The 15,437-nt window shown below is 31.1% G+C and overlaps 1 protein-coding gene across 1 annotated transcript; it reads left to right on the top strand.

The window, feature by feature from the left end:
• Window positions 1-478: 478 nt before the first annotated feature.
• On the top strand, window positions 479-6,863 carry LOC132714044 (guanylate-binding protein 3-like). Its single transcript, XM_060696776.1, has 4 exons — window positions 479-498; window positions 791-984; window positions 5,640-5,767; window positions 6,733-6,863. The coding sequence occupies exons 1-4, from the start codon at window positions 479-481 to the stop codon at window positions 6,853-6,855; spliced, it is 465 nt and encodes a 154-aa protein (XP_060552759.1). The 3' UTR covers window positions 6,856-6,863.
• The last annotated feature ends 8,574 nt before the right edge of the window (window positions 6,864-15,437 follow it).

Raw genomic sequence — 15,437 nt, 5'->3', positions numbered from 1 at the left:
GACGTAAACAGCAGCTTCTTTATACCACTACGTTTCATTAACAACCTCATTCGAACTGTGCATAAAACAGTTTTGATTTTGAAGTCTTTTGTGTACTTCAGGAATGCCGCTTTTATCTATTTTGCTTTTATGAAAGTATGCCAGCTTTATCTTAAAGCAATGCTTTTAAGTAAAAGTTCCCTTAAAATGTTATTTTTGGGCGTGTTTACTTACAAAATCGTTTGTCTATAATTATGTCTTTATTTCTTTATTGAACACCGCCTTTCCTTGTTGATCTTGTTTATCATATTTTAAAGTGATGACTTTATATGTTTCATTGTGTTATTAATGTGTATATAATTCCATGATGTTTTATTGCCTTTCATTAAACATGTTCTAGAATAGCCATCAATATATCAAAATATACTTTGTATTTATGACAGTATATTCTTTTTTTATTTTATTCCAGACTTTGTAAGTGCTAGCGAATAAAACAACAATGTCAGACGTTTCCGAAATGTAAGATTTATGTTTTTTAATAAATACAAATTAACTATCAGACATTCTTACACAGACTTCAATATAAAAACACTGTAGTTTGGGCTCGATAAATCTTAATCTGTCTGCTTCATAACTGCCCAGGTTTATACTTTGGTAATGACATTAAATTATCTGCTGATTTTAATCCTCATTGAAAATTTTCTATAGCATGGTGATTTATCAAAACAAAAAAGAAGAAAAAAAACAAACAAAAAAAAAAAACAAATACGTCTGTAATACTTAAGGCAAAATAATTTATTTTTGTATTCAGATACAAGAGATTACAAATTTTTGAAAGGCCACAGTGTCTTCTTGAGACTGACAAAGATGGATTTTTAACAATTGTAAAGGAAACCGCGGAGGAAATGGAACAGATAACGTCGCCCGTGAATGTGGTTGCTATAGCGGGTCTTTACAGAACTGGAAAGTCGTACCTTATGAACCGTTTAGCAGGCGAAACAGCAGGTACTTTTATACTTTTAAATCACGCCTGGGACTTTTTAATATTTCATATGATGGCTAGCTTACCGAAAATTTATAGTTCTACTTAGGTGCCCGTGCCTAAAATAAAACATGTTGTTGCACCTGAGGTCTTTCTGCGTCATTTAATTGCCATTTAAAGAAAGAAAGAGACGACAGATTATTATGTGCACAAATGTACAAATTAAACTATCTATGCCTTCATTCATAGGACTCAATCGAACCAAGTCTGTAATTTTCATGTAATTTTGCTGACTTTAATGCTTCCGAGGTATCACCTTTTAACAGATTTTAACAGATCGCTGTGATATGATCAAAACTGTATTACATAAAAATTAGAGAATGAGGTAAACCTTAGCAAATAAACGAACAAAAACCTGTACATGTGTTTATGAAATTAAATTTATTTGAAACAAAAACACATATTGATCTATTGGCAAATCAAAATTGTAGTTATCGGACATAGAATTATGTATACTGTGAAGTGCAAACATAAGACTGAAATTGAGCAAACAATAAGTGAAAACTTTCATTGGACTGTAAAACCCATATGAGGCAAAATTATGAGGATGTCGAACATGTCTGAGGAATGCATACGTTTAATTTTTACACGTGTGATGATTTATTTTGTATATGAAAAGTTGCAGTTTACCGTGTGAGCATATACATAATGCGTTCCAGAATAAAAAAGGAAATTCCAGATGTCCTTTTTCCGGGGGTCGACCTTTAGGCACTTTTTCAGCAACAAATTTACATGCAGAGAGAGATACATAGTGAGACTAGAGAGATTATTCCCCTATCTTTTAAACCTCAGACGAAACGCATAGTACCTGTCCGTTCTGCGGATAATATTCCACTATCTTTTTATAGGGGTTTATTTTCTAAGCATAATTTTGTAAACTGTTGTTTGGGTTTTTTTAATAAATATGCATAGAAGTATATTGTTCATACTTTAAAATGGGTCTTGTTGCTGGGTCGTATGGGGGTTGCGTTTATTGAACGCCGCCTTTCCTTGTTGATCTTGTTTATCATATTTTAATATTGCTGTCATTTTTGTAGTTCATTCTCCGAAATCGCAAATGGTGTAATACTGTTTTACGAAATGAATAAACATGATATTTTTTCTCCATATTTCTCATGCGTTAGTATGATCTTTGCTGATAATTGTTATTGTGTAGATGAAAATGTGTTCGTGATATATGGTTTTACCCCCGTTTATATGAAGATGATATGATCAATGACAAAATGGAGGGTAATAAAATAACGCAAACATTTGTTCTTGTTTTTTTGTGACAATAAGTTTCTTTATTTAACATTTTCCATCATAAATCATGTTGTTAAAATGAAAAAAATGTACTTAAACAACAAAAATAAAAATATTTAAAAGTGATCTACAACTGATATTAATATAATAATTAATAAGCTAGTGGTAACGTATTATTGCCAACTAATCCATCTATAAAAAATACGTATCCATTACCTACAATGTAATCATTACATTTATTTACATTAATAATCAACTTTAAAGAAAAAACTAGTGCAAAAATATATAATTTATAGTGAAAAATGAATAATATTAATAACAACAACAATAGAAATAATAATAATAATAATTATAATGAACTTCACTTTCATATATAAATATATATATATTAATAAGTGACTTCAACTGATTTTTCTCATTTTCTTTTAAAAAATATGCAATGTTTATTTGCCAGGGTGATATTGAAATGAGAAAAATAAATTAATGTCAGTTATTTTTAGTATAAGATTATACTATTTTTACTATTTTTCTCATTAAACTTATATGCCTAGAAGTCTTAATGAAAATATCAGATAAAAAACTTTGCTTTATCAATATAATATAACTGTTACATATACCGGGATGTGTTCCCAAATTACCCATTACTTCAGTATGGGCATAGAAAGTTGTTTGAAGTGGCAAATATGTGAAAGATAAGCATCTTTGCTTTCTAACTTTAACAAAATGAAAAGGTACTTTACTCGTATAGCATTTAATGATAGGAAACTTTTACTTTTACTTTTCTTTTTTAATAACTGATAGATAAACAAATAAATAAATAAAGGGATGAAAAAATAATAAATAATAAATAATTAAATAAATATATGAATAAATAAATAAATATATATATAAATCATTGATGTAATATAAGGTTATTGAAAAGTGATAAAAACATCAAATGGTAAAATTAAACTGCGGTATATCATTATCAATTATATATGCAATAGTGTGATTGATTGCTGTCATGAAAATCTATTGTTTCAATGCTGAGTAAATAGCTTAATTATATAACCCGGTTCAGAGAGAATACAAAACTTATTCAACCAAAGTTATATTTTTATGGTTATATATTGGCACATCTTCATCTGCTAAATCTTTTGAAATTATATCCAAGTTTATGCGTACAAATAACACATAACTGTTTGCTATGCATGTATGTTCCAAAAGTGCCAATTAAATGTTCTAAAATTTCTTTCCTCAAAGAAGAAGTAAATCTTAAAAGCTATCGTACAAACTCTAGTTGTAAAATAATGTCCATTTTACTGACAGTCGATTCCACATTAATCATTTCGCTAGTAGTCAATAAATACACTGAAGCACTTATAGTCTAACCACATAACGCGGAAATAATACAAGTTACACATTGTGTTGATTAGTTATACAATTTGTGAGAAGTTCTACATCACCTTTAGGCATTTCATTAAAAAAATGAATGCGTTTTTAAAAATAGTATAATATAATATACCTTGCCTACCTTATGATAACTATTATTAGTTCAGTTAAACTTAAATAAATACAAACAAAAGAGACAATGTGAATACATTACTGAAAATGAAACTATTTTTCATAAAAAAAAAAACAAAAGTATCTCAAAAATGTTCCGCCGTGGTAAACGAGGTTGCTTTGTTATAACAAAATTTATAGAGTACTATTTATATTCGTGAGTATTTTCAATGATGTGTTTCTTTTGGATCTTTTTTCCCCTGTTGGTTTTCTTTTTTTATTTTATTGTTGTTGTTGTTTCTTTAAAAAAAAAACAAAAAAACATTTTACATGCAATAACGTTTATGCATATCAAGGGCTTATAGTTTCATTTTTATCATAAAATTTCATGCATTATTTTACTTCAACAAACGAAAATTAAGGCAAATTTGACGTTACTGAACATTCATTGAATATGATACAAATAACTAGCATTATTTTTGGAGAATTCTGATCTTATATCTATTTTTTAAAATGATTATCGAAAATCAGACACAAAAATAAAAATCAATTACAATATATAATAAACATAATAAGAAATAGATGTGTATCAAAGGAAGCTATTGGATGATAAAAGCTAGTATCAAAATGTTAAAAAAGTTAAAGGCACAATCTGTCGCAAAAATCCATAATAATTAAAATGTTTAGACATGTCAAACATGTATTCACTATTGTTTTAATCAAAGATTTCGAGAATGTAAGATGTTTAACAGATGAGGAAAGTATCGCTGAATGTTTAGAAAATGTCGTAAAGGTAGCAAAATGTAATCTAGGTAGTATTTTGACTTCTACAAGAAATACTTATTTACAATAATCATATCAATCTCAAAATTATTCTATATAGAAAATGAGATCGTACCACTTTTAAGAAACTGTAACAGGATACCAAATTTAAAACTTAAAAAACGTTTTTGAAAAATGAAACTAACAGCATTTTTGAGGCATGATGTGCATCCCAAAGATTATGAAAAACCAGATATGCGTAATATTATATTACACAAAACACAAATCACTGACAATGCAAGACATAGTATTTATACATTTTTCTGAATATATTTTTGCGGAATCAAATAATAAGTTTCATTCTGTAAAGAAAAACAAAAATAAAACAAAAACAAAACGATAGTCGAAACATGATGAATTGAGAATACCAAAATCACTTCAGCAACTTCAATGTTAAATGTTTATGTCTGATGTTTTCATCGCGCATTCAAAATATTTGCGTTTGTTCCGCTTAACAACCATTTTTATCCGTATTTTATGGTAACTCCCTATTTGACGCCGTTTTATATTATAACCCAGTATACGTCTTATTGATTTATTGAATATCAAATCACTTTTTTCCTTTCTTCTCTTATCTGTAAAATAAAATAAACAATTTCATTTGCATTTTTTCCACATAAAATTTGTTCCTTAGATATAATGAAATGAAAGTTATACATCAATTTAAAAGTTTTAAACGATCGACTTCCTGACACAAATGAAACACATGATTGTGTGTATTTTATAGGAAAGTTATGACTCGCTTTAGGACTGTCAAAATGTGCATGTATCGCATACTCAATCTGAAATATTTAAAAACATTTTCTCTCTGATTTGTATGTGATATGAGTCGTATAAATACATTGACTTACACTTTAAGCATAACGGGGTTTTCAAGTATATGTAATTTTATGTATGTAATTTAATGCAAGGGTAAACAATAATTTTAATGTTATTTTCATCTAAGCTTGAAATGTATGTCATGCATTTAAGTTATTGTACTGACAGATTGATACTAATTAAGTTTTATGAACAATCACTGTGAATGATTAACACATAATACAGTGATAGAAGCTTATATTTTAAAATAAAGGTTTTGCACTTGGAAGTTCCATCCAATCGAAAACGAAAGGAATATGGGCATGGTGTAGAGCACATCCGACGCAGAGAGGCCAAGTTTTGCTGCTTTTAGATACTGAGGGATTAGGGGATGCTGAAAAGGTAAAAAATATGATAAACAAGATCAAAGAGTAAAGGTGACGTTCAATGAACGCAACCCCCACACGACCCAGCGACGAAAACAAGCTGCAATGAGCCCAGGAGGACCCCAAACAAAAGCAGACTAGGGCACAAGGCAGAGCATGGACAGAAATTCAAAATTATTTGAATTTTCTAAATCTGTGCCGATAATTTCTCCTAGCTTTAAAGACTAAATAGAAACATTGGGTTTAACAATGTTTCACTATCTGTCAATTTGATTAAAATTGACATGATTCCATATTTTATGATAATATTGTTATGTTAAACAGATGCTTAGAAAAGGATTAATGTTTGTGTAACTTTAGTTATATTCAATTATGATATGATGATATAAAATCAAGTTTGATTGCTTACGAAATGCCAACCCATCCACTGTTCCGCGCTTTTAAAGTTTTTACTAAGAACATTTAAAGCAAAGAATGTCAAAAATGACGTTTTACTTAAGCTTCATTGTCCATTGTTTGTTTCATTTTCTGTCTGTCAGCTATACCGACAATATTTAGATAACATCTGTTAACATCATGATAAAATACGAGCACAATTATCAACGTTAGCATATAAAAAACTCAATTTCCTGCACTGAGTATTTATCAACCGACATGAATTGATCTTGCATCGAATCAATATCTTCAAAATTGAAACAGTGTGGTGGCATGGCCGAGCGATTAACGCGTCGGACTAGTAATCTAAGGAGCAAGCCGTTGTTACCTTGAGCAAGAAACTTTACATTCATTGCTAAGTACTAATTGGCTCCAGGAACGGATTCGAGAGTGTTTCAATAAGCTAATAGTTTCAAACACAATCGAACTTAAGAAAATTTGTATGAACTAACATTGAAATACTATTATTAAGTCGATACTTTTTTGTAATAACATTGATTTAATATCCCACTAAAATTTCACATGAATGAACAATTTATATTACAGGGCAGTCAAGATCATGACAACAGGATCTTCATCATAGCTACATTATTAAGCAGTACGCTTGTTTACAATATGATGACAGCATTTAATCAGGATGCAATCGAAAAGTTGACGTATCCTTTCTGAGCAACTTATTTATTGAAATACTCGTATGTAAATAGTTTTCCTTTCATATAATTTCAACTCATACTGTCTGTCTGTCTGTCTGTCTTACTGTCTGTCTCTCTCTCTCTCTCATCCATCCAGCCACCCAAACAAACACACAAACAAAGAAACAAACAAACATTAACATTTTGTTGATTTCAAGGCCACCAGCCCATGCCAACATGTACTTTTCACAATATAAACATTTCATGTGAGCGGTATATTAAACAAATGATAATAAAACTTATTCACTATGCGTAGATTAGTTAAAATAAACATATAAGCAAAAACAATTACAATTATCAAGCAATTTCAGTTAATGTATTTCCATAAATTAGATTTTAAATAATCTGTTCTACGTGGTATTAAAGATTTTCATTTGTTACAAATGTATCTCTAATTATATCTCTTAATAGCTTGGAATAGCATTATTGCTGTATTTTTACCAATATTTTCATTACTACTTGACATAAGCACATTAAACTTATTCATATCTGGCATTTTAAAGTGCTTTTTATCAATATACAAAGTTATTAAATTATCATATAAAGGACATATTTACAAAAAGTGAAATTCTGACTCTACAGTTGCTTTACAATATGACAACATACAAGAATCTCTATTAACATTTTGATATCGCCTACTCTCAATTTCTAAACTATGAGCAGAACATCTAAAATAACTATATAGATTCCTATATTTCCAGATAAGTAGATGATTTAATTAACATACGATTCAGACTCAAAAGATGTTTTATACTCAGAGTAAGAAATCAGTTTTGGACTATTTAATCATTTACTTGTGATTTTGTTAAAATGTAAGGCGTTTATGAACAATATAGGTATGAAGCTTACTAAGAACATTAATTAAAGATATACTTCTAAAATTATCAGGATATTCTTAAGGTCCATTTTTATGAATAGGTAGTAGTCCACTGCTTTGGAAATTCTCCAGATGAAAAAATCTATTAAAAAGCTTTCGGATAAAAAATAATATATACTTTGCACCATGTTTCAAGTGATTCGCAGTTAGATTCCTTGCATTTGTCTTATGTATATTCAAAGATTTAAATGCATCTAAAATATCATCATCTGTTATTACCATATAAAGGATAGAATCACTGTTTGTACAAATGTCATCAGTATAATCTGACACATTGATACAATTATCATTAAATTTTACATAACAATTGATCAGTAGACATGTGTTATGTATTATAAGCAACATTTGACTGTGACATGCTTTTAAGCGTCTTCCAGAATAACCGTGAATCACATGACATATCCGCCAATTTGCGAATAGATTTATCTCTTTAAATATACATGTATTTTTATATATTTTCTTAATTGCCATGTATTTTTGTTCAAATCGCTTAAAGATATACTCAATCTAAAGAAAATCCAACTCTTGCCTAAAACTTTTTGCATTCAATATCAAACAAACGTTATTGCTTTTCTATTTCCTATTATACGAAGATCTAATAACATTTCCAGTCATTGTGTCAATACTTTTAAAATGGCCTTCTTCTTTTTTATATGAAATCATATTCTGGTTGTGTGAAATTTTATCATCATTAAAGCAATAGACTTGCTTAACTGATATATTTTTCTCAGTACTTATTCTTGTAATGTTATTATTTATGCCTTGAAATTTAACTATGAATGGAAAGTGTTCACATTCTGCTAAATCATCAACAATAAAATCTAAAAAATTGCATATAGCATAATCAATAACACTTTTTAGTCCCCTACCGGTTTACCGGAGGGGACTTTAGGTTTACCCTCCGTCCGTCTGTCCGTCTGTCCGTCCGTCCGTCCGTCAGTCCGTCTGTCCGTCCGTCAGTCCGTCCGTCCACAAAACTGGATCCCGCGATAACGCAAAAAGTACTGAAAATATTTTAATGAAACTTGATATATGGATAGATGGCAGTATGGAGGTTATGCACGTCTTTTTCTTTTCTTCCTATGTTGAAAATTCTGGTTGCTATGGCAACAAATAGACTGAAAATATGACAAATTTTACACATAAACTGGATCCCGCGATAACGCAAAAAGTACTGAAAATATTTTTATGAAACTTGATATATGGATAGATGGCAGTATGGAGATTATGCACGTCTTTTTCTTTTCTTCCTATGTTGAAAATTCTGGTTGCTATGGCAACAAATAGACTGAAAATATGGCAAATTTTACACATAACCTGGATCCAGTGATAACACAAAAAGTACTGAAAATATGTTTATGAAACTTGACATATGGGTAAATGGCAGTATGGAAATTATGCACATCCTTTTCTTATCTTCCTATGTTGAAAATTCTGGTTGCTATGGCAACAAATAGACTGAATTTCAAGATTTCTTATTCTAGTTTTTAAGTTTTTTCACTATAAGTTCTTTATTTCTTAAGGTATTTTCTTCAAACTTTAAATATAAGTTGCTTGTCATCAACCATATCATATGTGGCAAGGTTTACAACTCTAGTACAAAATTTATCAGAATTACCTCCCTTGAACTTAAAATTTTCATGAAAAAAACATTGTTTTTTTTAATAACTTCTTTTTCTAAATGTATCTACTTCAACTTCATATAAATGTTTCTTATTGTCACTCAACATTTGTGAGTGTTCAATACTCTAGCAAGACTATTTCCAGAATTATGCCCCTTTTTGAACTTAGACTTTTTTTTGAGAAATTGGTAATTTTTACCCCAACTTCTTCAATCATGATAGGATTTTAAAAATGATATATTTTGATAACAGGGATGTTTAAAAAATAACTTTAGAGTGTCCTTCAGTCCGTCTGTCTGTACATAAAAACTGTTTCCTGTGATCACTTTTAAAGAACTTTTTCAACAAATTAACTTAAAATAGGAACATAAGTGAATGGCCCTTCAGAATGTTGCTTGGGCTCTTACCGGTAGGGGACTTATGGATTGCTTGCAATACTATGATAATTGCTTGTTTCCTTAGTGACTAATAAGTGTGAAATGACCCTCATCACTATCAACACATATACCTCCATGAAAAACATTTACATAGCTCAATGAGTCGTTTCCAAAACGATCAATTAATGTGTCACATTTTTTCTTAGGTTAGTGAACGTCTTAAATTCTTTTTTCATATTCTCTAAAGAGTGGAATATTTTTATTTGCACTAAATATTTCCTATTAACATGCAGTTCAGGCATTTAGATAACCGACTATAAGTAGGTCAACTGAATTACTTTAGTAGACATTCAATATATTTTAATTATATCTATTTCGTTATTATGCTCATTATTATGCGCCGGTGATCCTTCCGGCGGAATGTATACGGCTAAAAAAGAATCTCCTTGGAAGTTTGAAAAGGATTTCGATCGACTTAACTTAAAAATAACTCCATGATTAAAATTTTCTTTTATTCTGTGAAAAACCTTAAAAAAATTATTTGTAATGAAAATTGTGACTCCGCCAATGTTTCTACCATGACTTGACAATTTTCTAGCAAAACAATCATGTGTTACATACAAGGGAGATAAATCTGGAATATGCAACGTATCACATAGCAAAGTTTCTAACCGTAGTATAATGTCAGAATTTGATAAATATTCAATATTATTTAATTTTACCCGTGAAATATGGTGCTATATCAGTCAAATATATTTCGTATTTTTTAAAAATAAATATGAAATATAAATATGAAAGTGGGCGGAGTCAAAACTCATATTTATTTTAAGGGACTTCTTTTGCTATTTTGTTTGAACAATCTGAAATTACAAGACATTTTATTTTTTTGTTCAATTTTGCTTTGAAAACATCTAGAATGATAGAAAATTGTCTAACTAAGAAAATAAATCCGAACACCAATATCTTTAATTCAGTAATTAACGCTGTACAGACATTTAAAGAGTTGTTTACGTGACGTCACAATGTAGCGCAAAATATCGCGTGCAAAACAAGACGTATTACTATATTACTGCTCGCTATAAAATTGCAGTTGCATAGCAAGCAATGGGGTTCATAACCATTTTTCTTTGATAATGAAATTAAATAAAAAGGTTATTTTTTCGTTTTTTGTGAAATATGGTATATATTTTCGCTCGTGAAAATATGTGGCATTTTATCATGTTTCGTGATAATATATTCCATATTTTACTCAAACGAAAAAATATCCTCTTAATATCTTTACGTTAAATAATGTTATTTTTTCCACCAATGTTCTATGTCAGGAACAAGATGTTACAGTTAGATTTAGGTCCTTGACCGGATCCCTAGTCTACCGGGCCTATGTTTATTGGTAAGCCAACATCCTCGCCAGAAGGCCAATTGTCAACGGAAGAGACGTCTCCAGTTGACGTTTGTACGCCCTCCATAGGTCGATTGCCTTTGTCGCCGTCCTATTGTGTATCTGCGTGATGAACGTAAAGGATTCATTTTGCGTTAATACAGAATGCCATTCTTAAAATTGCCAACAATGCCTTTATCACCTAACTGTTTCAGTTGGTATCGCGTTAAATCACTAAATACCCTTATACCACTATCCATCCCAACCTCCCCCCCTATCCCATCCAATCCCCAGCCACACCCAGCCCCATCCGATCCCATCCTATTTAACCTATTTTATTCTGTCATTAGGACATTATTATTATATGTATTATATTTTATATTCCAAATCAATTTTCATGTTGTTAGTTAGTTCGGCATTATGTGGGCTTAAACAGATACAAATATATAAATTCAATGTGAATATCTAAATTACTGTTGCTGCTCTTTTTGAACACTTTGCATCATTATTTTAGCCTTTGACCTCCGAGTGTGAGCTTGACCTTTGAAGTACGGTCTCATTGTTGCGCATGATATGTTGTCTTATTATTGTTAACATTCGTGAAAAGTTATTTCAAAATCAAATCCTTTGATTGATGAAAACGTTATAGACTGCGTACAAAATAAATACAAAATGCAAAATAAGTACTTTAACAGACCATGTTAAGCTTTGGCACCCAAATGTGACTTCAACATTGAAGGTAGGTGTCTGGCTGTCGCATATAACAAATAGTCGCGTTATTGTAAACATTTGTTCCTAGTATTTTCAAAAATACCCTATAAAAGACCATTTTAAGCTTTTACCTTTTAAGTGTGGTCTTAACCTTAGAGATAAGGATCCAGGTGTTGTGAATGAACCATCGTCATATTATTGTCAAAATTTGTATCAAGTTATTTTAAATCCCGTGATATATAAACTTATATATGTTAATAGAAATATTTAAAGCAAAAATAAATATGGCGTCAACCGATTTAACAGTTGTGTGTAGTTTAATTTGAATTATATACTTACCTAAGTTCATTTCAGTGGCAGAGACCTTATACATTTGTAACAATTTTCCAGTATGAATAAAGAGACTTAATGTTCTTTTAAAAATATGCCTTTTTAAAAAAGACAAAAATGGCGCAGGTAAAAAGTAAGAAGATTCGTTCACTTGATATTTAGCATCATAACTCAAAATAAAGTAAACCTAATGAAAATTAATAGCAAATAAGATATTGTTTACTTTCAATTGTTTGCCTGTCCTTGAATTAAGCAAACACAAAGAGAAAAACAGAATCCCTAGAAAATCCCGAAACGGCAAAATTCACATTGATGCAGGCTTGGTTTGATTGAGCCTGTTCATAGACGTACGGTACTGGAAAGTGCAAGTCATATTCAAAAGCAGATAACTCAAAAACTTAAAATTGCATGATATTTTGTACACAAAGTCACATCGCCATTGTACTAAATGGTGCGATGCTTAAATAATGAAATACGGCGTGTATTAAGTTTATGAGCATTGTATCATAAAATGGACAATACTCGTATATATGTTTTTCACAGGATAGATATACAAAAAATAAATGTGTTTTATACATGTACGTAGATGTTTAAAATAAACACAAATTTATTATAACAAATTATGTAACAAAATATTATAGGGTGTGGGTCTAATTCCGGATGGATTGTCGTATTCACAAGTTCGTAAATTATTCCTTTATTATAAAGCATTTCTTTTATAAAACGCACGGAATTCGGCCTCATGTGCAACGTAAGTGGCCCGCTACTTGACATACTGACCAATTTCTATCTAGAATTTGGAAAACACACACAAAAGTTATTGTCAAGTTGACGGTCAAAATCTAGGAGAATACGGACAAGGCAAACAAAGGCCAATAATTGTTAAATCTTTTCGACATGCAAAACAACTGCACCATCATTCAATCTATATAAACGATGACCTCACTAAGGTCAACCTATAAGTGCTGTCCGCTGTGCAAATAAAAGACACGGACCCCGTGAAAAAGGCATGGTCACATGAGGATTCACGTCATTTATAACCAGGAGCGTCAAGACGACCGTCCTACTGAACTGTAAAACAGACAATACCAGTATTGGTTAGACCTACCATGGCCCTCACGATAAACCGCACCTGTACGTTCTTCTCAGCCTCGATAAACTATTTGTGTATAGCGACAATATTTGTAATTGATAAGCCATACTACAGCGAGAAACATTTAATGTTTTTAAAAAAAGTACTAGTGCTTTTCTTTTAAATTTCTTGCTTAAGATGTTGATCAGAGTTTGAAATTTTCGTCCGTCTTGCAAAAGATTTGAAACATTGAACTTTAAAACACTGAAACTATTTTTGAAATTAAGTTACGGTATTAACAACTACTTTTTATATATAAAACTTGAACGTTTTATTTTCGTACTTTTTTTTTTAACGTCATTTATATAAATTATACGAGTATATACGATACGCCGTGCACTTTGATTGTGCCCCTCACTATAAAGGCATTTTATATTTACCATTGTTTTCCGTCTGTCCATCCGTCCATCCGTCCGTTCTCTTTTGTGTCGCATGTAGCTCGAACAGTATTTAACCTAGGGTCATGAAACTTTATAAGAATATTGGTCAGCATGAATAGTCGTGCACCTGGGTGTTTGCGTGTGAATTTATTCAGTATTTGTGGAGTTATTGCCCTTGACTTAGTAAAGATTGCAATTTTTACGTTGTGTGGCATGTAGCTCAAAAATATTTGGCATATAGTCATGAACCTTTACAGGAATGTTGATCAGCATTTGTAGTTGTGCACCTTGGTGTTTGCGTGTATATCTATTTGTAGAGTTTTTGCCATTGACTTAGTAAAAGTGTACCATTTTCAATTTGTGTAGCACGTAGCGCAAAAAGTATAGGACCTAGGGTCATGAAACTTTACAGGAAAATAAATGTTGCTCGGGAAGTTAAGTTGTGCATCTGATGTTTCGCTTGTTAATGGTTTTTGTTTTGTCAGAGCTAATGCCCTTGACTAAGTAAAAAAATTGAAATTGTAAAGTTTTGTCATGCGAATCTCAAAATGTATTTGACCTGGAGTCAAAAAACATAACAGAAATGTTGGTCAGAATGTGTAGTTGTGCAACTGAAGGTTTGTTCGTGAATTTATTCAGTATTTGTAGACTTAATACCCTTGACTAAGTGAAAATTTAACATTTTCAACTTGTATAGAGTCATGAGACTTTATATGAATGTTGGTCAGCGTTTGTGCACCAGTGCTTTCAGTTGTGGATTTTTTCAGTATTTCTAGAGTTAATGCCTTTAAATTGGTAAAAATTTGCAATTTCAATTTGTATCGTGTATATCGCAAAAAGTATTTGACCTAGAGTCATGAAACATTATAGAAACGTTGGTTTGCATATGTAGTTGTTCACCTGGGGTTTGATTGTGGATTTATTCAGTATTTGTAGAGTAATTGCCCTTGACTTAGTAAAAACAATTCCAATATTGTGTTGTGTGTACCTTGAGTGATTGAGTCAGAATCAATCAACTTAAAAGGAATGATATTCAACTTCACCGTGAAGCTGTGCACCTGGTGTTTTGCATATGGATTTTTTTTCAGTTTTGTAAGAATTATTGCCATCATTGACCCAGATAGCATTCTATATGGGACCCATATGAGACCCATATGGGCACCTAAATGGGTCCCATTTGGGCTGCCCATATAGGCACCACATGGGAAGTGCAACCGGGTTCCAAATGGGTCCCATATGGGCAGCCCTTATACTCAATATGTGATTCACATGGGCCCCATCTGGGCAGCCAATGTACTCAATATGGGCCCAACATGGGCCCCATATGGGCAGCCCTTGTACTAAATATGGGTTTCAAATGGGCATCCCAGATACTTCCATTATGGGTAGATTTTGAAGTCCGGGGTAGATCTATTTTCAATTACTTCAATTATAAGTTTGCTGGACGTTAAGATAGCAACCACTTGCTACAGGGCATGATTCTTGAACTTGCATTAAATATTCAAGTGATGTTTTAACTCATTCTGTTTCCTGGAACAGACATATTATGGCACAAAGCCTATATGATCATGCAAGAAAACAATACACAATGTATATGCTTTAACAATGTAACTTTATTTAGTAATCTCACTTATGGTAAGATATATGGCTCATATATATACAGATTCTCAAAGACACAACTACAAACCTACTCCTGTAGCTCAATAACATTCTGTGGGAATTTAGATGTCAACAAAGAAACCTTTACTTATG

The sequence above is a fragment of the Ruditapes philippinarum genome, unplaced genomic scaffold, assembly GCF_026571515.1.
Source record: "Ruditapes philippinarum isolate M1 unplaced genomic scaffold, ASM2657151v2 ctg710_1_1_1_1, whole genome shotgun sequence".
Classification (NCBI taxonomy): domain Eukaryota; kingdom Metazoa; phylum Mollusca; class Bivalvia; order Venerida; family Veneridae; genus Ruditapes; species Ruditapes philippinarum.
Note: the sequence above shows the minus strand (reverse complement) of the source record. Positions and strands in the feature narration are given on the sequence as shown.